Source organism: Vanellus vanellus (genome assembly GCF_965231255.1).
Source record: "Vanellus vanellus genome assembly, chromosome: 10".
NCBI lineage: Eukaryota > Metazoa > Chordata > Aves > Charadriiformes > Charadriidae > Vanellus > Vanellus vanellus.
In genome coordinates this window covers 8,383,809-8,407,859 of record NC_138915.1, presented here as the reverse complement: position 1 = coordinate 8,407,859, position 24,051 = coordinate 8,383,809, and the positions used below count along the sequence as shown (strand labels likewise).

Below are 24,051 nucleotides of genomic sequence, written 5' to 3'. Positions count from 1 at the left end.
GCAATCAGGTCACATAAGCTGCTAAATAGTTAGGCCACTGTCTAGAGTTCTAGGAAGATTTTGCATTGCATTGTGCTAATCACTAAGGATAAAGACAGTAAATAATTATTAATCTCCTCTGCTTATAGAGCAAAGACAGCTATTTCTTTAAAGATTAGTTTTCCAATAGAAATCTAAAATAATCTCTGCAGAACAAGTACATGGATTAAACTCAATTTCTTTTATAGTTTAGTGGCATGTTTTTACTTGCACAACCACTGAAAAAGCAGGCATATTGGGTGATTTGACTCCAACAGGCTAAAGGCCCTGTAAAACACACAGAAACTTTGATTTCTAATAAAATACTGAAGAATGTCGCTTGTTCAAAACTCCTAGGAGCTTAACAAGATTTCAGAAAAGTATTCCAGCAGATGACCTTACATGCAACTTTCTCCTCCGTTACTCTGCTGCAATCAAATGATTCGCTTTCCTGCAAAGCTCTACTACATCGTGAGGGTCTGCAGCATATTGCAGAGTTCAGCACAGCCTCCCAGCCCAAAGCTGCAGGTGGCCTCCACAAGATGAAGGTGCTCCCTGAGAATTTGCTAGCTCTATCTATTTGCCATTTAAAATCAAGAGGGAAATCAATGAACTTCATTGTATGTTAAAGAAATAAGTTCAGGTTCTTTCATAAGCATGAATCTTTCACATATAATATGAATACGTTTTAGCAGCAATAACCAAACACATTAACATATCAGAAAAAAAGCGCCATATGTAAATTCCCTGATCTTCGGGGACAACCAATAGATTACATTCCAGCATATAAAGATGCAAGATTTATATTTCCCTCTAGAGATATTCCAAAACCCTATTACTGAGCCATATCTCTGAGGAGGGGGTGTGTTTGTTTGTTTTATTTTTTTTTTTTTAATCAAACCTCTTTCTAATTAGTCAGAACAAAATGTTTTCATGCAGGAAAGGAAGAAATTCAATGCAAAAACAACAGAGTCCTGATGGAACAGGAGAACTTGGAAGAGAAAATGAAGATGGAATAAAAATGCAGGAAACAAAGACGTGTACTCTTTGAGTGCCTTTATTACACAGATGTATGCAGGGACAGTTTGCTCCCAAAGGAAATCATTAGAAAGATGACTTTTAGAAGCTGGACCAGGAGACTGAATTCAGCCTTTTGGACTGATCCAAACTTCAATGCCTGTGTTTTGCTATTAATTCTGGTGGGCTTTTGACTATGGCTTCAGACCCATTTTGCGTTGTCCCCTTTTAGGGCCAATTTCTGCTCAGCTACAGACATGCGACTCCTGTGGAGGGGAACCTGAACATGCACATATGCGCCTGTCTGCAGAATTCATCTGGCACTGGCTGCTTCCCAAATCCACTGCTCTCTCCCCTGTGCAAGCCCTTACAGACTCCTCAGTCAATTCAGGTATGTGAGAGAAAGCTAATTTTAAGGTCACAAATGATTCATATTCTCACCGTGATTCAACAACCACATTGAAGTATTCAAGCCCCATTTTAAAATACTTTATAGCATCTTAAGGGCTTCACTGAAATTGTCAGGCACCTGGTTTAAGGACAAGGATGTGCCTTTATACTCAGCTCAAGTAGGACCCTGCAGGGTGTCACAAAAACAAACAAACAGCTTTATCACAATGCTATCAGCCCACTTCAAATGTTTCATTCTGACCCTGCTTGCCTTTAAACAACATTCCACTACTGAATCCTAGCCAGCTTTGGTATAAAAGGAAGAAGAGAGTCAAGCTCCAGAAGGAAGATGCCACAGCTTCCGCAGAGTGAATAATCCACATCTGCAACACATCTTGTAATTTAAGCTCATGACACCATAATCCTCAACAGCAACTCCAATTTTACCTCTCAAAATTAGAAATCTATTTTCAAGTCACTGAAAAAAATGGTGGAACTTCAAAGCCAAGCCATTGTTTCAGCACCAAGATGCCCCACAGTTCCCCAAAGTTAGCAGAACTCTCTAACATTGAAGTTTCTCAACGTGAGAGAAAATACAGGCTGCCAGCTGAGATTTGGAGATGTGCATTCACAGAAGAATATATAACAGGAGTGAGAAAAGCATACAAGCATTTTAGTCAAAAGCCCTTTCTGGTAAGCATTCAGATCAACCTGAAAACGCACTGTTTTATGTTAACTTGTAAAGGAATCGGCACTTCATTTATGAGAATATTTGTCTTAGGGTGAACATCAACTGATCAATACCGCACCAATGTAGGTATATATTACTCTATCAATCATATTTTAAAAAGAGCATCAGCGCTTTATGTTTAATACCCAACGTAACCAATTAGTACTGCCATCCCCTGATGTTACACAAGTTCGTTCCCTTAAATTGCCATAGCAGTAAATTCTACAGTTATAAATGAGAAGCTGCAAATTGATTTGCATGTAATAACAGTACCACTGAACTTTTCTTACCACTTTCAATTTTTCCCATCTGCTATCAGAGTGGAAGTTTAGGATCTATTATTCCCAGAAGGGGACTTACCCAGCTGGACATCTATAACAGTTGGCTGGTTCTCCATGGGGAACAATGGCTTTGGAGGTTTGTCTGTAAGTAAAGCTAGAAAAGAAAATGAGAAAATGTAATGGAAAAATTGAGACCGATGACTGCAAAAGAAAAGCTCTGTCATGTAAGCAATCAAATGTTTGTACACTTGATGGCATGTAAACATTTATTACATAATAGAGCTGTTACACTGCCAATGTGTTACTGCTTTCCTAGCGGCTGCGGGGCCACTGATTCAATGGAAATGAGCTATTCCAAGAATTATATTTTTATTACAAAGCAGCAAAACAAACTCAATTTCTGACTTTCAATCTACATATAATAACTAGATTCAGCATTTTAAATCCTCACCTTGCAAAGTTAACACACTTAATTTGAAATGCTAACCAAATCTGTTTCAGTGTGACCAGTCCCAACATGTCTTTATGCTTGCCCAAAGCAGTATTTAGATGCTCAAAGAAAACTTCCACGTAATTTTGCCTGATGAACCCCAGCAGCTTCACACCCAGCTTACACTCCCACTGAACTGGGTGGGGGACTTGGACCCTCTTCTCAAAGCCCAAGCGGGGACCCTGCCTTCTGCTATACAGAAGTATCTCCACCTGAGAGCAGGAAACATTACCCCAGCCTGGTCCTACCAGGTGACCGCTCCAGCCACTAGGACAGACAGCCACAGATAATATTACTACTGAAAAGTACAGCTACAGACATAGGCTTCATGAACGGGTTTGAGAGCTTAGTGCCAGACTATGCAAATGCGTTTTGTAAGATGGGGCTAGCTTGAAAGAAGTGTCTGAGTATTCCTGGAGATGAGGAGAACTGTTTTTAATAAAATACAGCATCTTACACCACATGAAATTAAACATTTCAAAATTACTTCGGTGCTTTTCCAGTTGAAATTCATCACCTGAAATTATTTGATCTGAGTTTGTAAAATGAATTTGCATTTTTCAATAAAAGACTAAGGCAAAATTACCAGATCTCCTCAGAAGCCTTAGCACTTACTGAGTTGATAGGAAACAAGTCTACACAGTGGTTTTGTAGCTTAAGCTGAAAGTTGCCCATGGCTGGGGCTGCAGATCTCCCTGAACCAAACAGAGGCAGCTGGAGTTCTGCAAGCTCCTGACCTATGCTCCCAGTCCAGCCTGAGCCACTGGCAGGCTGGGAGGACATCTCTCCCCGAGTCAGCTTCAGCAGGAGCCAATAGTCCAACAGGAGTCAATGGTTCAACACACCTCCCCTAGGGCTTTAACACAAGATCGCTGAGCAGCTGAAGCAGAGGTGCAGCAGTCACACGTTTCACTAATGTGGCTCTGATAATCGGCTATCAAATGACAACTGCGTAAAATTGGAGGTAGCTGAATTATTCTACTACCAAAAAAAAATAATCGTCAACATGCAAAACATTTTTACATCCACATCTACAGAAAATGACAAACTGTGTTAAAGAAATACCTGTTGTACTTTGCTTTACAGTTGACACTATTATTTTAAACTCCTTAAGAAGTGATTGTCAGCACAATCCATTTCCCCACTTCCATTTAAATTAAAATGGAGCTCCTTCCACTGATGGTACAGCTATGCTTGGCTTATCACAAAATAGGCATTTCGGTAACAAGTCAGCAGCCAACATTGCAGATCAAAATCATGTATTTGTAAGAAGAACTGTGTACAGTTTATCCACAAGGGCAACACAGGAATCTCCAAAGTGATTTAAACAGCATGTTATTAGGACTAAAACTACAAGCAGAGCTCAGAATGGAAGATAAATGGGAAATTCTGTTAACGAGAATTCAGCAGTTCAAAAATGCTCATCCAATGCAAAGTCATAAGATTGACCCAGAAGCAACATCAAGGCTACCTGTACAATCGCATTATTTGGGGATTAGTCTGTGAGTAGAAAATTTCTGGCAGAAACAAATAATTAATTTGCTGTGCTAATACACCTAAGTCATCTGAATGTCATTAGAGAATAAGAAGAAAGTACTGCCAAACTTACACGTGTAAGTACAGTTTAACAGTTTGCTTTTTAAGGCATTAGAATCCTAACCAAAGCTGAAAACTTCTAAGTAGGAGTTTTGGGCATCAAACCCAAGGGACTTTGGAACACATTCCACTGATGATTTTTTAAGCAACGGATGCTTTTAAATTGCTAAAAGCTTCTGAGATGCTCTTCCTCATAAAATCCCATTGCATCCAAGGGGAGACGGGTAACTATTTCTCTAGCTTCTCCACAAATCCCATCCTAGTGCAAACAAGAAGTTTCTCACTTGAAGGTTGCACCTGCTTAGAGCAACGCTCATTCCCAACACTGCAGGAAAAAAGCACACTCTCCAGGAAGTCCCAATATGCTGATAGCCAGAACATTTGGTAAAGAGGAACACGAAAGAGAGATTACATTTTCAGTACTGACGTTTTTCTGTTCAACATGTATAAAAGCTCTGCTTTTCTTATACTCTAAATCCTCACGTGAAAAACCCCTGTCAATAAATAATAAGTTAGCAACAAGCAAGAGTCACTGGACTGGAATTACATTAGTTGAACTGTAACCCACTGCCAGCCATAAGAAGGATTTCTTCACAGGTATTGCTTGCCATTTTCTCTCAGCTCATCACAGAAAGTTAGAGGTCATGTTGTCTGGCCCTGGCATCTGCTGAGGGGGAACGTCATCACTCAAGTCACAACCTGAGAATATTGCTGTTCTGCAATTTTGGTTTGGTTTCTTTATTGGTTTTCATACTGTCTAGGCAGACTTCCTCAGACCACCTGCTGAAAAGGAAGTACTACAAAAGTATTAAAATTTAAGTGTTCTTAACTGCCTCTGTGCAACTGAGATCAGTAACTATTTAAAACAATGAGCCAAAAATGTCTAGAAAATGCATTTTGGCCTAGGAAGTGCACAAATCGGACTTAGGCAGGTAACACGTTGGCCTGTATCTTAATGCAGGAGTACCCCAGATGCTCAGCGCTGAGAGAAGAGAACGACTAGTGCCAGAGGCATGCAGCTCTTTGCCGCAGCTTCCCCACCGTTCTGCTGCGAAACATGTGCCAGAGGGAGTGGAAAGGTCACAGTGGCTGCAAAGGGGCTTTGGGGTTTAACCCCAACACTAACAGAATCAAGCCCTTTGTCCAGAACAAGCAACATTCTCGCCAACCCTTTACAGGACTCCTTCAGGAGACATTAGAATGGGTTTAAAGCTCAGCACACACAAAAGACCTAATGAGCAAAGGCTGAAATGGAGAAAGAGATCAGCTTGAGAATGCAGTTCTAAACCACTTGATATACCAGGCAAATTTTCTTTTGGGTGGAAAACTGACAGGGAGGGGAGGGGGACAAAAAAGCCCAACCCCACCAAAACCTTGCATCCCAGTTGAGTGTGGTCCCTTGTACTTTGTGAAGTCTCAACAGAATTTCACTTTCAGGTATATTACCAACACTGTTTTCTTAGCTTTTTTTCTTAGGTTTTCAGGCTTTTGGTGCTACCTTTAGGCTTTTCTTGTATTATTATTTTTCATCTCTGGTACTAAAGTGTACTCTGGTGAGCACCGTAGGATGTGGAGAAAACTTGCTGGGGTAGCTGCATCTATGCTGCGCCAGTGTGCTCAGGCTTTCCTTGCTTAATGTTCTTTTCATACCTCTTTCCCACCCTCACCCCTTGCAACACAATCTGACCAGGGCTTCCCCCGTCTGCCTTAGCTTTACTCTGAGTCTTCAGATGTTTTCTAAACATGCTCCTGCATGCCATGTTTTAAATGGTTATATTTTGCCATATCGTTCTTGGACAGTAATCATTACAATGAACTGGCAGCCTGCCAGAGCTCTTTATGTAGGAACTGAAATGGCCCAAAGGGATTTTGAGTCTAGAAGGCAATGAACGGCTGGATCTTCAATGTCATATGTGTTTACAGAAAAGAAAAGTCATTCTTATTTTAGAGGTCAGACATCAAATCACTTATTCACCTTATGAAATTCACTTTTGGCCCATCTTAAACAGTAAGGCAGTAAAAGATACTCAGCTACAAGGGATTCTAATCTTTCATGATCTCTGTACTTTACAGAAGGCCCCCAAACCCCTTTATTCAAATGCTCATTCCTCTAAGAGAAGTTTCTTTAATTCTCAGAACAATTCTATAGATGTGCAGCACTCTGACTTCCAGCCTTGCTAGAAGGGGAAGCAGAACAAAGAGTTAATGCTGTTACTGTACCAACATGTCTTTATTAAAGCTAACAGTATTAAGTGTTCTCATCTAACTCTTACTTCACCTCCCACAAAACCACTTTAATTTAAAACAACTAAATGCACTGCAAACACTCTTCCTATTATTAAAGGTACAGCAGTTAATTCTGCAGAGAAATATGAATATACATCATTAACTATCACAGGAAGAGCTGGGATAGAGCTGTCCATTTTTTTTTTTCAGATCCCTTGGAACATGCCAGGCCCCTGGGCTGCTCTGAGCAGCAGTACTTAACACGGTGAAGAACCTAGGACAAGGTTGACATTAGTTCCCCAAAGCAACAATCCCCACAGTCACACAGACAGACCTACCTTCGCAAGATACTAGGTCTGACAATGCAGCACACTAAGGGGTTTCTTTGCCTTTACTGGCTGTTCTAGGATTTCACCCCAGGAACAGGCTGGGACAGCTTTGGCTGCATTTGTTTATGCAAGTATCAGCTGATACAGTACGCTACTGAATTAGGGCTGAGAGAAGAGCTCACACAGGGCTTCCGCGCTTTGACCCAGGATAACTGCAGGCACGCTACCTGGGGCATCGCTGAAAGTCACAAGTGCTGGATGCCAAGCTGGAAAGACATTTCTTTACCCAGAGGCACCTGGCAACACATGTGCCTCCCTTAAGAGCATGGTGGACATTGCCAGAGGCTGTTCAGCAGCCACACTACTAGGAGACTGCTTAGAGTGCTGTTTCCTCCTGTGCTTATATTCACCCCATTAGAAAGTAATACACAAACTTTAAAACAATAATCAAGTTGCTGATCTGATCCTCTGAAACCGTTCATCCAGGTGCATTTTCTTTCCCAGAACACACGATACTTTTATTCTCTCTTTTTTTTCATAGGCACAAGGAATATGCTGTCCCAGAAGAAGTGCCTCAGAAAAGCAGAGAAGAGACCTGCGAAAGATTTGGTCTCCTCAAGTAGCTACACAGTGATCTTTAGCAGACAAGGGAGAGCATAACTCGCTGCACAGGGTAATGTCTAGCTACCCACAGGACAAACCGAAGACGACAACAGCCTTGAAGGAGCAGCTCCTGCTTTTAAGTGCCAGCGCAGTGTAAGAGCCTAGAAGATAATTTTTTCCCACCACAGCCTTACTTTTTCAAAAATCTCTCATTCCATATGCAAACATATATCTGACAGACTAATGTATTCTCCTGAAAAAGCAGTTGAAAACAAATAGCCTTAGGATACCATTACTTAGGGATAAGCAATAATAACCAGCTAGAAAAACTACCAAGCACCTAAGCAAGCACCAGTTCCTTCCCAGTTTATCTGACACATCTCTGCTCCCCTGCACTATCTCCTACCTTCCCTCTGCAGCAGCATCACAGTACTCTCCCCACCCCAGTCATACTTCTACTCAACCACAGTGAGAGACAGACAGCCCAAGCTGTTACTACAATGAACACACGTCTCTTACTGCAATTTTTGAGCGGCTCAGCTAAACTCAACTCCTGACCTCAACACAGATCACCTTCTCCCTGTGCCACGTAAAGGCATGCTCTAAGCCAATAGGCACCACTGTGCTCCAAGGACCTAAATTGCTACCAGTGTGAAGCCCGTCAGCATCACAGTCATGCACTGAAATCCAGCTGCTTATGATTTGAAGGGCCTCTTTCTTGTGACTCAGCACAGCTGGAGTGTTTTCCAGACTAGGTAACTCTTCTAAGGGAGATGAAGGCAGAAGGCTAAAAATGTTAATGCGCAGGTGGCTAAGAACTGATCAAATGCTGGGGAGGGGTCTTCTTGTTCTTCCTCAGGGTGAATAAATACTTTTCCTCTTCTCGTGATAAGCACTCAAAGTACATTTGCTGTTCTATAATTTTGCTATTGATGTACCTCCTGGACATTTGTTCATGTAATTTGCAATGATGAAAGGAACAATTATCCAAATATGAAGCAGAATGCAGGGCATCTAACAAAACTGTTTCAAATCTTCTATGAGACAATTACATGCCAACCTACTTCCTTCAATCAAAGGATCTGGCATTTTCCCACCATTAATTAACACAGAGCCTCTAGTATCATTCAATTAAGAATCTGGCTAACCTTTTGACAGCAGAACCGATCTGTTTGAATAGCATCCTCCGGGGCAAATAACAGTATGCCAAATCCTTAATCTGAAACTAGCTCATACCCGAAGTTAAGCTTTTGTTCACTCCTAGTTCAAATACACATGCTTCCAGGCATGGCTTAGATCTACTTTGGCATCTAAAAATCTTGGCAGTGACATTGCAACTTTCACACCATAGATGAAGATGGAACTAACTGCGTGCAAAACGCTAAATCAGTCTGTTAACCAGAGGGCACATGTTGCTAAGAGGAGCTCAGCATTACGCTTTTTAAAAAATACGTACCTAACTCCCTTTGGCTCATCTGGAATCCCGGCTTGTGCCAACAGCTTTCCCAACAGCTGACAGTGAAAGGCTTCAGGCCTGACCTGCTACTGCTTTATCTTTTACGTTGCTGCTTACGCCTAAGCAAATGTGTTAGCCAATTGTGCAGATGTAAATGTGAATGTGACAGCTATAGTCTTGTGGCGCCGTTTGGCCTCAGCCAGCAACTAAGAACCGCACAGCCGCTCGCTCGACTCCCACAGCCGTGGGAAAAATCGGCAGAAAAGGGCAAAACTCGTGGGTTGAAATGGTGTAATTTAACAGAACAGACACAGGGAAGAAGAAAGAAAAACAATAACACCGATAAAGGAATACAAGAACACGATTACCGTACCGCCGCGCAGCGCGCCGACCGGAGCCGCACCGCCGCAGCCGCCCCCGAGTGGCGACTGCCCCGCTCGCCCCGGCGAGCGCCTCTCATAGCCGGGCGGGCATGGGTCACGTGGGATGGAATACTGCCTCCCCTGCCGGCTCCTTGGGGAAATTAACCCCATCCTTGCCGGAACCAGGACATCTTGGCTGCCAGGGACTGAACTGTGCACTTGCAGAGTTAAAAGCTTGTCTAAAGAGCCAAGGGTTCCCACCCGGACTTGTAATAAGTAGTCTCTGTGGACTGAGCCTCTAACACACGTTCACCAGCAACTCCCACTATCTGATCAGAACGAACACTTTTCGTTTTCTTTGCGCAGCAGTAAATTACCGCGCAAGGTGAAAAGTAGTGGAAAACCACATGAAGCAACTCATTCATAAAAATGCAACTTTGTGAGGCCGTGTTTATATGGGGACACTGATTCCTGATTAGCTGTACTGTAGTGTGTTCTACCAGCCAGTCAAAACACACTTTTTCAGCATTCAGTTATTGTGCCGCCTTTCCTTCACCACAGTATCAAGCTGACAAAATGATTGCACCTCCATCCGTCATTTGCTGTAACTGAAATAAAGCCATTGCAACAAAATGCTGTCAAAGGATAAATGTCTCCACCTTTCAAAATAAACACTGAACACTTATTCTCAATAAACTCAAACTCAATAAACTCAGAACTTGTGTGGAAGCCAGGAGTCATTAACCAGGGACAAAGAGTTTTTCTCTATTTATTACTATTCGAGTAGGAAATGCATCTTTTGGGAAAATGGGGTGAAATGATACAGCAACTGGATGCCCCCCCCCTTGCTACCATCACCATGAATATCACTTTTTGTAAACTCTACCTAGGATCAAGAGTGCCTTAATGCACTGTTTGGTCTGCCACTGTGGGACAATTTTCTGCAAGGAGTTTAGCATTTTTATATTAGCAGTAAATAACTGGAATTCATCACATGAATTCTTTTTATGACATAGAAAGAAGGACAACACAACAGTTCTAAGGAAGATGCTGTGTCCATGCTAAAATGCAGCTCGCAAGGGAAATGAATTTTGAGGCACTCAAATGCTCTTGGATCACTACTGGTGATTTTGATTGTAACCCATTAAGTCCTCAATGACTTGGAACAAACCCATGTTTGACAGGTCATACTACTGGCACCAAGAAGAAGCTGGCCGTGACTGTAGCCCCCTTGACTTTGAGAGCAGACAAAATCCTAAACAAGTAGCTGCGTCTATCCTGTTCCTGCCAGCTGCTCCAACAGCTTCTGCTGCAGGCATCACCTTGCAGCCCATGGTAACTGTTTAAAACCAGTAACAGCAGCTGCCAGTTTCAGGTGTGAAACCATGTCTGAACAAGAAGTCTTGCTGCCAGACTTCTCACCGAAGATGTCTTTAGCTACTGCACACAGGGTGCTATCAGAATGCATGGAGGTAGCCAAACTGCTTTGGAGAGAAGAGCAGGAGCATCATGTACTAGATGAACTCTGTTGAATGCATGGAAATGTTAAGAAAAGTAGAAATGAACTGGATTTTGGGTTTGGGATCTTCTAGTTTTCAGATTTGTGGAGGACCTTCTTCCCCCTTCTTATAAGGCAATCCAGTCATGTAGGGCTGTAGAAAATGAAATGGTGAGACTCTGGTGGGACTTGTGCAACAGAATATGACTTGGGAGGACTCTGTTGAAGTGCAATAGAAACGATAGCAGAGATCGCACATTACTGAAGCACAGATGGCAAAATCCCACAAGGTACCCATCACAAAGTAATTACAACAGGGCTGAACACTTAACACTACTGCAATATACATGCTAAATGCCAGTAGCAGCTGATTGTTATGCATCTCCTGATGTGAAACATTCAGTGAGGCTGATGGTATGGGTTACTATCAGTGCTGTCACCAGAGTCATTGCAAGGTGGGTGCTGGAAAGTAGAAGAATTCCGTGTTAGCAGGGCTCTCACTATACTGATGCTATCAAGTTTCCTTACTGCTACGGTTGCCAACACACCTTTCTTTTCACTGCATTTCTAAATGTCACAGATTGGATTACATTGTGCAAGATCATTTTTTTCCTTTCTTAAATGTGGATCATGCAGCTTTCTTTTATGAAGCAAGCATGAGTTTCCTTTGAAGTAGAGAAAAAAGTGTAATAAATTGTTACTAAATGTAGATTACATTTCCCTGCAATATAATTCATGAAAATCTCAAATGGAGTGTGCTTTATTTAATGAACGGAGTGGATTTAACACAAAGGACACATAATTTCATCTGCACTCAAAATGTTTCTCTTGGACTTGGAGCAGAAATGATGTTTGAAATTACCCTCTATTTCAAGGAGATCTGCAAAGAACATTTTATGACATTTTATCTTTGTTTTTTTAATTCTTTTTTCTTTCTGTCTTATAAAAAAGTAAAGTGATGACAGATGAAGCCAGATCCCATCATCCATCTTGAAGGGACAGCTGGAGACTTTGCATGCAAATGAAAGCCATCATTCTTGTCAACCTGACGCCAGAGTACCAAAAGCCTGCAGTTCACAACCAATTAATATTCCATGATCAATTTGACCACTTGTGCACAGGGAACTACTGCACCGCAGCACAACCCCAGCAACGTGAATTATCATGGAGTGGATTGTATGTGTTGTTTTAATAAAAATCAAAGCAATCTATTATTTCCTGGAAGTAAAAACCTTGTTTTAAATATGGATAGCGTATCAAAAGAGAATTACTGTGGATGACGAATGCCAGCTGAACTGAGTATTAAGCCCCTATGGTACTATATTTAGACAAAACAATGGTTGCTCTTTTGGGGACTGGGAAAAGCCATCTCCAAGCTCAATAGCAGCCTCCAGTTAGTGCACACCACAGTCTGGTGAAGAAGGACCTGGTGCCATTTTGCCACCTCTGTTAGTCTGCTGTTTCAGGCAACTGCAAGGCTTACCTGTGCCCTGAGATAGCCCTGAGCCAAAACCTTTGTTACAGACCAAACATTTCTGTGTTTTCCAAAGAGGATAGAGCTACTGAAGATCAACATTAAAATGTATTTCACTTGAAGTCTCAAAGGCAGTGGAGACCATTTAAAACCTGTACTTTTGACATGATTAGATGTTGCACAATGTAACAGCTCAGCCTGCTTTGATGTTCAGCAGGACTATTACAATTTCAAAGCAGCCATACCGAAAACAATTTTTAGATGGAATTTCAATTGTAAATTTTTAGATTAACGACATTCACAAGTAAGAAACGTGGACGCTTCTGTTAAGTCATCTCTTGCCAATTGATTGCACTCTGTAGGGGTTTAATGAGTAGGTTTCACCCTGCCCCATCCAGCCTATTAATTCTGATGCATTCTTTGGATTAGCACCCTGGCTTTGAAAGCTTGGTACAATGATGAAAAATGTTACTATACTTGACAAGGAACACCTTTTCATAAAATGTTTATACAATATTTATGTAGGTTCTTTGTCTCTAATTTGTCCTTAAAAGCTGCAAAATATATTCCACCAGGTATTGCTATTATGTTTTTCATTTCACCACTGAAGAAGTTTTGAATTGTATTATTCAGTAAGCCCATGTAGCATCGTTAAGAAAAAATTGGCCAAAATCATGTCATTATTGGTTGGATGAACAGGAAAACGAATAAAAGCAGGCATAATATGGGCACGTAAAGAAATCATAGATACACTCGCTACTGTTTACCCTGCTTTATGACTGAAGATCAAGAAAATGTAAATCTTCTCGTGAAAGACAATGCTTTAAGAAATGAAGGAGATAGTTATCCCACAAAATGCGTCATTTTATCTGAGGCAAAGGATTTAAAAGAATTAACAAAAAAAGCAGCATCCATAGAAACCTCTGTTGGGACGACCCATTTTCAGTCAGCACTGCTGCCTTTCACCACTTTCATCAGTCTATACCAGGTGATGGGAAGCAGAATAGCTTCCTGGTGATCAGTGTGGAACCTGAGCCTTTCAGTATCAGCTACTGTCAAACACAGGGCAGTTTTCTGATCTGAGATCACAATTTCTTTTGCACAAAAATACACCAAAGATGCGCAAAGCACTGCCTCAAAGAAAGATGTTATGGGAAACTTCATAGCTTTGATAAAACAAGTTCCAGAGAAATGATTCACATCCTAAGTCAGTGGGCACACTCTCACCGCCGTGCAGCAGGTTTACAGGAGGCAACTACTCAACAATAAACTTGTAATATTTTAAGACTAACATATTACTTGAAAATGTTTAATGGTCAGTGGAGATGCAAAGAATGGCAAGCAAACCTCCAAGGGGAACGTGACTAAAGGCTGCATAGAGAGCTATACGTACAAAAAGCACGAGGACAAATGTCATTCCAGTGCCCACTGGTGCATTTCTGTGCAGCCCCATTAACAAGCCCAGTGACATGCAGCACAGTTGAGAGGAACAAATTAACTTCCCAGTGAAACAATTCAAAAGCCTTGTGGCAATACTAAGAGCAATAGAAAAGAGTGAAGTCACGGCCAAAAAAAAATGTCTTTGGGACTATACTTGTTTCAAAACTATGTGACCATTGCTAAGCAGGCTGTCAACACACCAGACGTTTATATCAGAGGAGCATAAAATAAACTTGACAGCAAAGTAAGCAATGGATTGCACCTGTCCCACAGCTCAATTTGGGCACGGGTTATATTGTATGCAGCAGAAACTGCAGGAGGGTCTACCTTCCAATTCCCCTGAAACGTGAGATTAAACAGTCCCACAGGCACTTCAAATGGCTGCAGATAAGGATTTAATCCTTCAGTAGATTTTCTCCATCCTTTATTAAAAGATGAAGATAATTTTTAAATCAAGAAAAAAAAATTGAAAAAAAAAAAAAAACAATGGAAAGAGCCGGAGAGGAGAGGAGAGGAGAGGAGAGGAGAGGAGAGGAGAGGAGAGGAGAGGAGAGGAGAGGAGAGGAGAGGAGAGAAGAGGAGAGGAGAGGAGAGGAGAGGACAGGACAGGACAGGACAGGACAGGACAGGACAGGAAAGAAGACAAGCTGTTTTCATTAACAAGTCGCACTGGAATGGGAACTCATTCCCCCCAGCCTTGGTGGACAAGACAGTACAAGCTCTCTGTGAATGGTACATGGACACGATACCGATGGGCTGCCCAAATACCCAGACACTCCACCTGCCTCTGCCTGAACTACTTGTGCATACACCGGGTCCTGAGAGGGGTTGTCTGTTCTGCAATTTCTCCACCCAACTGCAAGGACAGAAACCAGCACTGCTCCTACCCCTCAGCCACCAGGACACCGTTGGCGAAGCAGCTCAAAACAGAGATCACTTTCCTCAGCTTCTACATTTCCCTGCTGTTCTCAGAGGACCATTCATTACCCAGCTTTTAGGTTTTCTGCTGCTTTTTTCCAGCAGTCAGATATAAGTTTTGCACCAGGAATGTAATTTCTGAGAAATTTTTCATGAAATTGTGTCAGCTTGTTGTAACGAACCTGCTTGACACTTCACTTCCCTATTGAAAGTGTCTTCTGTTTGTCATGTGTTGAAGCAATTTAAGATTTTGCTTTGACATTTTCAACAAGAGAAGATGACGATTCAATCTGTTCTAGATAGTAACTGCCATTACATTTAAACTACATCATTCAAATGAAACTCAACATACTATTTTGACTGCCATTTTATATCATATCTATGATTATGTAGTACTACTGCCCCAGCTCATGGAACGACGTTCAAGCAACAACGAAAGTAATTTAAAGAAGATTCCCCCCAAAATTTTCCAATAATGCCACCCTGAAACCTCAGTTTCTTTCTGAAACTGTATTCTCAAGGGGCATTCTTCAGATGTGTCTTTACAAGGGGAATTTTGAGAATTGGCTTTTATTCCAACGTAAAATGAAAGCAAAGTCTGAGAAACAACCCCACAAATTTCCTCCCAAATAAAAAATATAAATTTCTGACTATCTATAATACTTCAGTCCCAAAGGATGGAATGACTGGCTGACGGAGATGAGCACAAACTCAGCAGTGACAGTGTAGGAAACAGTGAAGCTTGCATTACTTGTCATGTTCATCATACAGTGAGTGTGATAAGCTGCCCCGGGAACGTGTGATTGTTTTACCTACCACCTACCCCCATTTGAAAATTTTTCTCTGTTTTGTTGTCTGCTTTTAAAACGCATTATGCACCACTTTCAGTTCTCTCTAATCAACATGTCCATGTCCATCAACTCCCGATGCACAATAGTTATCAATCATGTTTTATTTATTAGAGGAAAAAATATTATGTCGAGTTCATCAAGTCTTTTACTTCAATTCTAAGGTCTGTTTTCTAGAAATGTAAGGCAACATTTTAAACTGAAAGACGCGAGATGCGTAGCTAAATAGCACGACAGTTTCTCAGGAGGTGAACAATATTTGGATTAATAAATACAGAACAAAGTATTTCAACTGGGTAAGAGGGAGATAATCTAAATACAGGATTACAGGTGGGAAATATTATCACTTTCTCTCCCAGATTTTAATTAATATTTAAAGAAGATCTTTGTGTGTCAGCACACTTGTAAAGTAGGCACTATATAAAGATCTACCACTTATCTACAAACTATATGATATCGTTGCTTTTTACAGAAGAAGTGGATTAAATAGAGAAAGGAAGGGCGGGGGGTTGTTTGATTGTTGCTTGGGGTTTTTTTTAGTAGCAAAAGCATAGCAGCATCGTAAAAGCATTGGATCACAGAAGCAAAACCACAGTGCAGCAGTAATGTTAGATAGGCTTTTAAGGCAGAACGTCTGTCTTAATCTGTTATTATTCTCAGATTGTGTCTAAAGACTACTTTTTGTACCATGCTTTTGTTGACTATTACCCATCCAGGGATGGGTCCCTATACATGCATTACTGATATCACAACAAAAGGGAGTATTCAAATGCAACTTCAGGATGGGGCTCCATTTTGGCTAATACACCAAAGTAAAAGTCAGAGACCTCTCCCAGCCCTTGATGTTATTCTGCAATTATGTGCTTCCTTACCAAGATGCTGTAAAGGGATCTAATACACTGAACTTTAAATAGGCAATTTTGGCTGAACACATGGTAGCACTATTTTTTAACTGTTCCAGAGCTGACATTTAGGGAATTCTGAGTTGTTGCTGGAATGATGCTTTTCTCCTCCTACATACTCTCGTTAGTATATCTCTTTCTGTTGATAAATAAGCACCTTTATATTCAAAAGTAATCTAATCTGGAGCTGCATAAAACAGTTAAATTATCATTAACACCATATACTGATCTTGCAAGGAGTTGAAAACTCCAACACAATTTCATATCAAAGCAATGGAGCCTTAAGCTTTTGCATCTATGAATGATGAACAACATTACTTCAAATGACATCTTTTGTCAGAGTTGCTTGAGCTAAAGACAGAGTGAATCCATTTGTATAAATTGTGGCTTTGCTGCTGAAAGATTACAAAAATATATGGTGCTATCCTTAAGTCTCAAGCCATTAATATAGTTAAAATATGCCATCTTTTCCCAGGAAGAACTAGCAAGTCCTTAGAACACTACCATCAATCACAACTAATTCACTAAATATACAATTCCAACAGCAATAGGAAAAGAAAATACAGTATAGTATATCATCTGTCACTGCACCAAACATCTCTATTTTTCAATGGAAACTGCAAGTCAAGGTCTGTGATACAGGTGGTTCATAACTGAATTCCTGTTCCACTAGGATTAGCCCTTTGTTAGTTTTCCATTTGTGTGACAGATCCAAAGCTAGATATTTTTATTTGGAAAAGCAAACCAACATTGATTTCCTTCTCAAGAAAATATATGTCTGGATGCTACAGTTTAGTCATTGAAGCACTTTAAAATGATCTGCAATCACATGGATCTTATAAAAGATATTTTGACTTCTGAAACTTACACATTAACCGATTTATTAGAATTATACAGATTTTATTCTGTCAAGGTGGCCAAAACCAATATAAGGTGTGGGCCAGGAGTTCACTGTACTGTACAAAACGTTCCTGCCCACTGGTACTATCTTCTTTGATTCAGATCATTGCCTTACCAGTTGTATTCTCGTCATGTTATGTCATGGTTTGGAGCAATGAGCATTTCAGTATGCAAGACTGAAGGTCACACTAACGAAAAGGAACACTAATGGGGTGAAAATGAATATCATGGGGACAATAAATCATTCTTGAAATCCTATTTAATTGATCATTTTGTAGCTGACCTTGCTTACGCAGAAGTCAATGGCAAAGCTTCCATTTCTGTGGATATGTACAGGATTGGGTCCTTTAAAGTATGGGATGTTTTATGAATGTTGAAGGTAGCATATTTTACACTAGAATTTTCTTTATTACTTCTCAATACAAAATTTCACCAGGAGTGCCAAATTGCTGTATAAAAGCACCCCATAATACAGTACATTAATTTAAAACATGATACATTTTCCTGCTAGTAATATTAAATGTTGTCACTTCCAATACACAGATGTCTAACAGCAAATTCTCTCCCCCCATCTTCCTCCCCAATATTTTCCTCACCGATTTTACAAACACGTCTATCAAAAACTACCGTGTCTCCCTCTTTGGCTGGCAATCTGACACTTCCTTTAATAATATGTGAACTACCTCTGAGGCAATCAGAGTTCTCCTCGAGGCCCAGCCCCCAGCAGAGTAATGCTCACAGCACTAGGACAGGGGACTCAGCAGTAGGATTTATGCTCACTTGAAACAGAAGCGAACCAACAAGGATTATTCTGCAGCCGTATTTTTTAGGTTAAAGAGCCTGACTTAACAGAGTCTGATAGGAGTCACGAGGGAAGCAGGCAGCTTGGGGTCAGAGTCTCTGTGCTCGCCTTGACCACAGTGGCTGAGGCAGATGCTGTTTACCATGACCAAGCCAAGCTGGCCAGGGCAGGCAAACTGGCTTGGTAGAAGCTTAGGCTGCACGTGAGAAAACTTGCTCATTCTCTCTCTTTCCGCATATTATCTTAAGTCAAGAGATGTCACTGTCTCTTTTGTACACTGATCACTGTTGATGACAGTCATAACAAACAGGCTTTGATGAAGTGTTTTCAGAGAAGCACGTGTTTCTCTCTGGTGTTCTTCTCTGCTGTGTCAGTATATTTGGAAAATCTGGATCAGGGCAAGTGGCATCTACCGGGGAATGCTCAAAATCTCCAAATCTGCACTACTGTGGGAGCAAAGAGCACAATGGAGTGTACTGCTTCCATCCCTCTAATGGCACGCAAGCCCCCTTCCTCCTCCTTTCCATTTTCCTCCGCCTCTTAGAAAGGTGATTTACCAATATCACACACTGAAAAGTCTCCTTTGGGAAACAAGTCTGAGGGATCCTACATGGGAACAGGAGACGTACATACAGTGCAAGTACAAGCCACGGGGATTGTCAGAGATGCACTGAAATAAGCATACAGATTTCAGGATGGAGCATTTCCTTGAGGGACTCTCTGTACAGGAAACTGAGATGTGAAATGTTGGCTTTGACAACGCGCCCTTATGGGAGCAAGCTTTCCACCACCAATGAAGCAGTGCTTGCCTCGTGCCCTAGGTAAAGGCCTAGTCTCATATTAATCAGTGTTTTTTGGACTGCTGCAGGGGGAGCACGGTTTTAAGAGCAGGGAAAAACCCTCAGATCAGGAAACTTCCAGTCTGAATCCCTCTAGCAAAGTAAATTTCATCTGGAGATGTTTCCTTTGAGAGATGAGGCTGCAGTCTCACAAGAGCACATTCAGGGCAAGCAGAAGCTTTGGGCTGATTATCATCATGCTGCTATTTATCTTGATCCTTTATGGTTTTAGACTGTTTTCACTTTCTGTGGTGTGAGCGGGATGACTCTGAGTGCTGGCACAGCAGCCTGTCACAGAGGAGAGTAAATTTGCCACCTGAAATCCAACTTACCTAATTTAGGGGGTAACAGTTTGGCAGTAAGGTATCCGATTCTTACTGTTCATGTTTTTGCGGGTACTCTTGGCAAATACATTTTTTAATTCATTAATTTCATTGTAAGTTTGGGGCGTATTACATCCTTTCCCAGATTTCACCCCTCTCAGGTTTTAATTTCTTTCCTTTTTCACTTTTACATATTGTTTGTTCTATTTAAAATATGATAGTGGGAAGAAACAGAAAGTAGGAGATTCCAATTATATTTTCACACTGCTTGAATGTTAAGTGATTCCCAAATATTCAAGGTAGGAGCCCAGTTAATTTTTTCAGACAAATGGTTTATGAAGGAAAAGAAATGTGTTATTGGTTGCCTGAAATTGTCTGTAAATTAAGGTCAAATTCAGTTTTAGATGAAAAAAAAAAAGAAAGGAAGAGAAAGAAGAGTAATATACCTCTTCTCCCCAAATAGGAACACCTCGGTGTGACATTTGTCCTATAAGAAACACAGTTATATATTTTTCTTCAGAAAATTAAGACAATATATTTGAAGCACATTTAACTTCCTCCAACCTAAAACAAATGTGTTGAGGAGGTTTTTAGGGAAAAAAAAACCAAAAGAAAAAAAAATCACATCACTTCTTTACCTCAAAATATTATGTTTAACTACTGTACTGAGAAAACTTGCCATACAGCACTTAGCAGAGACTCATCTTCCCTTTCCAAGGCTCTTAAAACGCTACACAGGTCCTTTTATACCTTGCCATTAATTTGATTAATCTAGGTGTGGGGTTTCAGGATATTGAATTTCCCCGGTTTTGCATAATTTCATAAGATGCTTTCATTATTTCATTAAGCAACTGAATTGACTAAAATGACTCTTACATTTTCAAGCTTCAGATTCAGGCAGATAAAACTTCCTAATTTAAACTCACATTAGGTTTGAAAGTTTCTTTCACAGCTGCAGCAGCTAGAGCCTTAACTTTTGCTTTTTTTTGTTTTTTTTTTTTTTTTTTAAAAAAAACAAATTCTGGAGGAATCTGGAGAAAAACAAACTATCTGTATCTCCCATGTCGCAGCTTTCAAAGGAGGAATATCCCATCCCTTGTAGAACTCAGCTGTAGGTATTCTTTCTTATGTAAACTGTCTGTTCCTGCACAAGTAGGCTTCCTTTGGGTTGGCAGACTAAGGCCTCTAAGACAAGAGCCATTCAGGACGGGATGTCTTGTGAGGTATGACACATATGTGAATGAGGCTCAGGAAAACCCTATGCTGAAATCCAAACCTATACAACAGACAAATAGATGAGGTATTGCCTGAACTGAAAGAGAAGATGTAAAAAAATGTAGAGATGCAGTCTGAGAGTTCCCTGTTCACTTATCCAAGTGTACAACCTGTTTTATACCAACATTTAAGGTAAATGGGTGAAGTTAATCTACTACGCGTTAAAGCTATGGCCAGGGAAAGCAGGAGTAAGACAACTGCATTAGTATTTTGAGAATGGAACAAGGGGGAATACTTCTCTACTTAATGACACCCCTTGACAGACAATTTCTGCTGCTGAGTGCCATGGCACAGTGTTGCTCCACACTCATACCAGCTCAAATGAAATTACAGCTGCAACTGCAGCCTCCATGGACTTGGTATAGAAAATAAACAACAAAAACAGCTTGCGAGCCAATGTCAGCCAAGACTGCCTGCCATGTAGCATTGTGCAGAACACGGCCTCTGTAAGAAAGGAGTCATCAGCACATGCTGAAGGACAAAGCTCCAGCTCTGGCAAGAAAGCTTCTGATGGAAGCTCCAGAAGAATGGTCTGTTTTCCTTTGGCGGCCCCTCCTCAGCCCCACTCCAGCTAGAGCAGTAAACTTTGTCTCTGTCTTAACCCTATCCAAATCCCAAGCCTAGTCTTTGGTTGAGCCTTAGCTCAAAGACCTGCAGCCATTACATATGATTGACATTTAGCATGAGTGTAAATCAGTTCTCTGTTCTGCAAAGACCTTGCTGGGCTGGACACACACTTCATGTACAGCTGAAATGTGTGGAGCACACAAATGGCGACTCTCTTATTTTTCTTTAATTCTTTTGTACATTTGAAATTTACAAATCGTCGGCCTCCAACATGTGGGCAAGTAAATGACTACTCCCAGGCTAAAATATGCGTGTGCCAAATCCCAGGTCAAGCTATTCTAAGTGGCACATTTATAATAAACCAATATGTGGCAGGACTTCGTCTCTGACACTAGAATGGCATACTACCTCTACTAGCATGACTACAGAAAAACAGACTCGCCATTCTCTTCATTAGTGTTATATCCCTTATGAGATCACACAGAAAGTATACGGCCTATTTCTATAGGGTAAAGGAGGCCATTACTTTGAACAGAACTAGGCCCAACAATGCTACAATGCTCTGTCAGAGGATCTGGGGACAGGTAGGAAATTAACCCATCCTGGCTCTGCTGCAAATCTGGGTGACGAGTAGGAACACACAAGACAGGGTCATCCAAAACGATCCACACTCTCTCCCCAATGTAAGCTATTATGTTCTGCTTCCTGATGCCTCTGTGAACCAAACAGAATGAGCAGAAGCAGTATGAAATGTCAGGTTGTGTTACTTATAATCTATGAGCATGTCATAAACCATCTGTCCCTCTCTCACCATCTCATTTGATGGTCCAAATCATGTTCACCGTCACTAGGAAAGGGAGCTCAGCATTTTATTTAAATGTCTATGCCTATTTCCTAAAAGGACACATCTGTAGAATCCTATTCCACGTGGGTCTTGAAAGAGGGATCCAAAATTCATCAGGGTGCCTGTCACCTCCAACCTGCACTGGTTCGAATGCTTCCTGAGAAGCGGTATTCAGTCTGGGTGCTAGAAAAGGTGGCAGGCAGGTACTGGACCCGCACAGCTCAGTCCATTTACTCTGATGAAAACTGCATAAATGTTCTCCCTACTAAGGGCTCCAGTCAGCAGCTCTCCAGAGTCATCCCAGACACTGAACTACTGCAAGCTGTTGAGGAATATTTTCAGTGCAATCAGCGGTAATTATTGGCTTCTGTGCCTGGGGGCTGTGATGCCCTAAGTGGTAAATAATGATGATGGACAGGCTCGCAAGTGATAAGTAAACATAATCCCACAGTCAGATGAAACATTTTCAGATGTCCCTTGTATGTCATGCATTCACAGAAACCAACATGCCCTTAAGCTGGTAACATCCCAAGCCTGGGCTTTGGAGCTAGTGGATCTTCATTTTGAAGCCCAGCGCTTCTTGTTGAACAGCACGGTAGGATGCTTGGCTCTTAAATAATCGAAGTTGGCCAGTTTGCATTACGTACTTCCATTCTCAGTTCATTACCATGATTTTTGCTGTGAATTTCCTCCTCCTGCTGCTTTTTCTTTACAAACAAGACCTCCTATTCTTCCACTTCCCAGTTAGTCTGAGACAATAGTTCATCCTCAGTCTCATCAGTACACACTGCCCACTTGTAAAGATCTTGCCCAACATTAAGCCCACCCTTCCAAGTCTCTATAGCATTTTTAATTAAGTGTTACTACACAACTGAAAATTAGCATGCTTTCTAGCTATTCAAAAAACAGTGAAAATCAACACGTTGCTAACTGCTAGGGAAGGCTTGCTGAAAGGTTTCCCTGGTGCCAATTATTGCTGCCTCAGTGATCACCGATTCTTTGAAAAAATCATTACATATACACAAAGTCAACAGTCTGTTAGCGCAGCAGAGTCAAAGAGCAGCAGCTGGCAAACACCAGTTACTTCGCACCCGTATACTAACAACATTCCTCTTGTGTAAATGATCTGCAATGAAGTCATGTTACATGCCTCTAATTTTGCTTCCTGAATGCAAACAAATCGAGAAAGTACAACTTAGGATACAACTGCCGGCTTTGTAGGTCAAAATCCTGACCCCAATTAAGACAAACTTGGGTTGAATCGAGTGGTTGAGATGGTACTTTTGAGCTACTTCAAATGAAAATGACAGTTTTGTATGTGGGAATTTGGGGCACCTGCCTATGGTTACAATCCTTTCACAAAACATAAAAAAACCAACACCCTGTAAATGCCTTCTTTAAAATGTATAGTTTTGAAAATTGGACAAAATTGATACCATTGAATAGCAGAATGGGGAAAGATACCACAATTTTCTGAAATTCGTTTTATGAATATTAAATATGGTGTAACTCCAAATAATAATAATAATAATTATTATTATTGTTATTTTTATACTACAACTCAAACCATTTAACTTTGCAGTAAGGTTGATCTCAAGACCTAACGTACAGTCTTGGTGGTTTTGTTCTCCTGATTTTTTGTTTAAAAGGGAGGAAAGGCGATTTAGAAAATCTGCAATCTGTCTGTCCAAAGCGGTTTATCCAAACCAGAAAATACATTACATTAACAGCTACTTTCTCCTCTGTAAGAGTGGATAATCTCAGGTACAGTCACCCTGCCTCACAAAAGACTTTTATGTTAATGTAATGCACCATCAGCAACCCCCCAACCCCGAAACAGCAGGCATAGGAAGAGGTGTAGTGCCTGACAATGTATATTTATCCTCTTATAGCTAAATTTAATTCACTGCTCCAATATTCATC

At 41.0% G+C, this 24,051-nt stretch overlaps 1 protein-coding gene across 1 annotated transcript in view; it reads right to left on the bottom strand.

Moving 5' to 3' along the window:
- Positions 1–24,051, bottom strand: part of IL1RAPL2 (interleukin 1 receptor accessory protein like 2) — a gene marked incomplete at both ends in the record, with an annotated part of 389,919 nt that overhangs the window by 106,048 nt on the left and 259,820 nt on the right. The window contains one exon of the mRNA XM_082488072.1: positions 2,516–2,590. Coding sequence (XP_082344198.1) covers positions 2,516–2,590 — 75 coding nt within the window. The remainder of the gene's footprint in view (positions 1–2,515; positions 2,591–24,051) is intronic.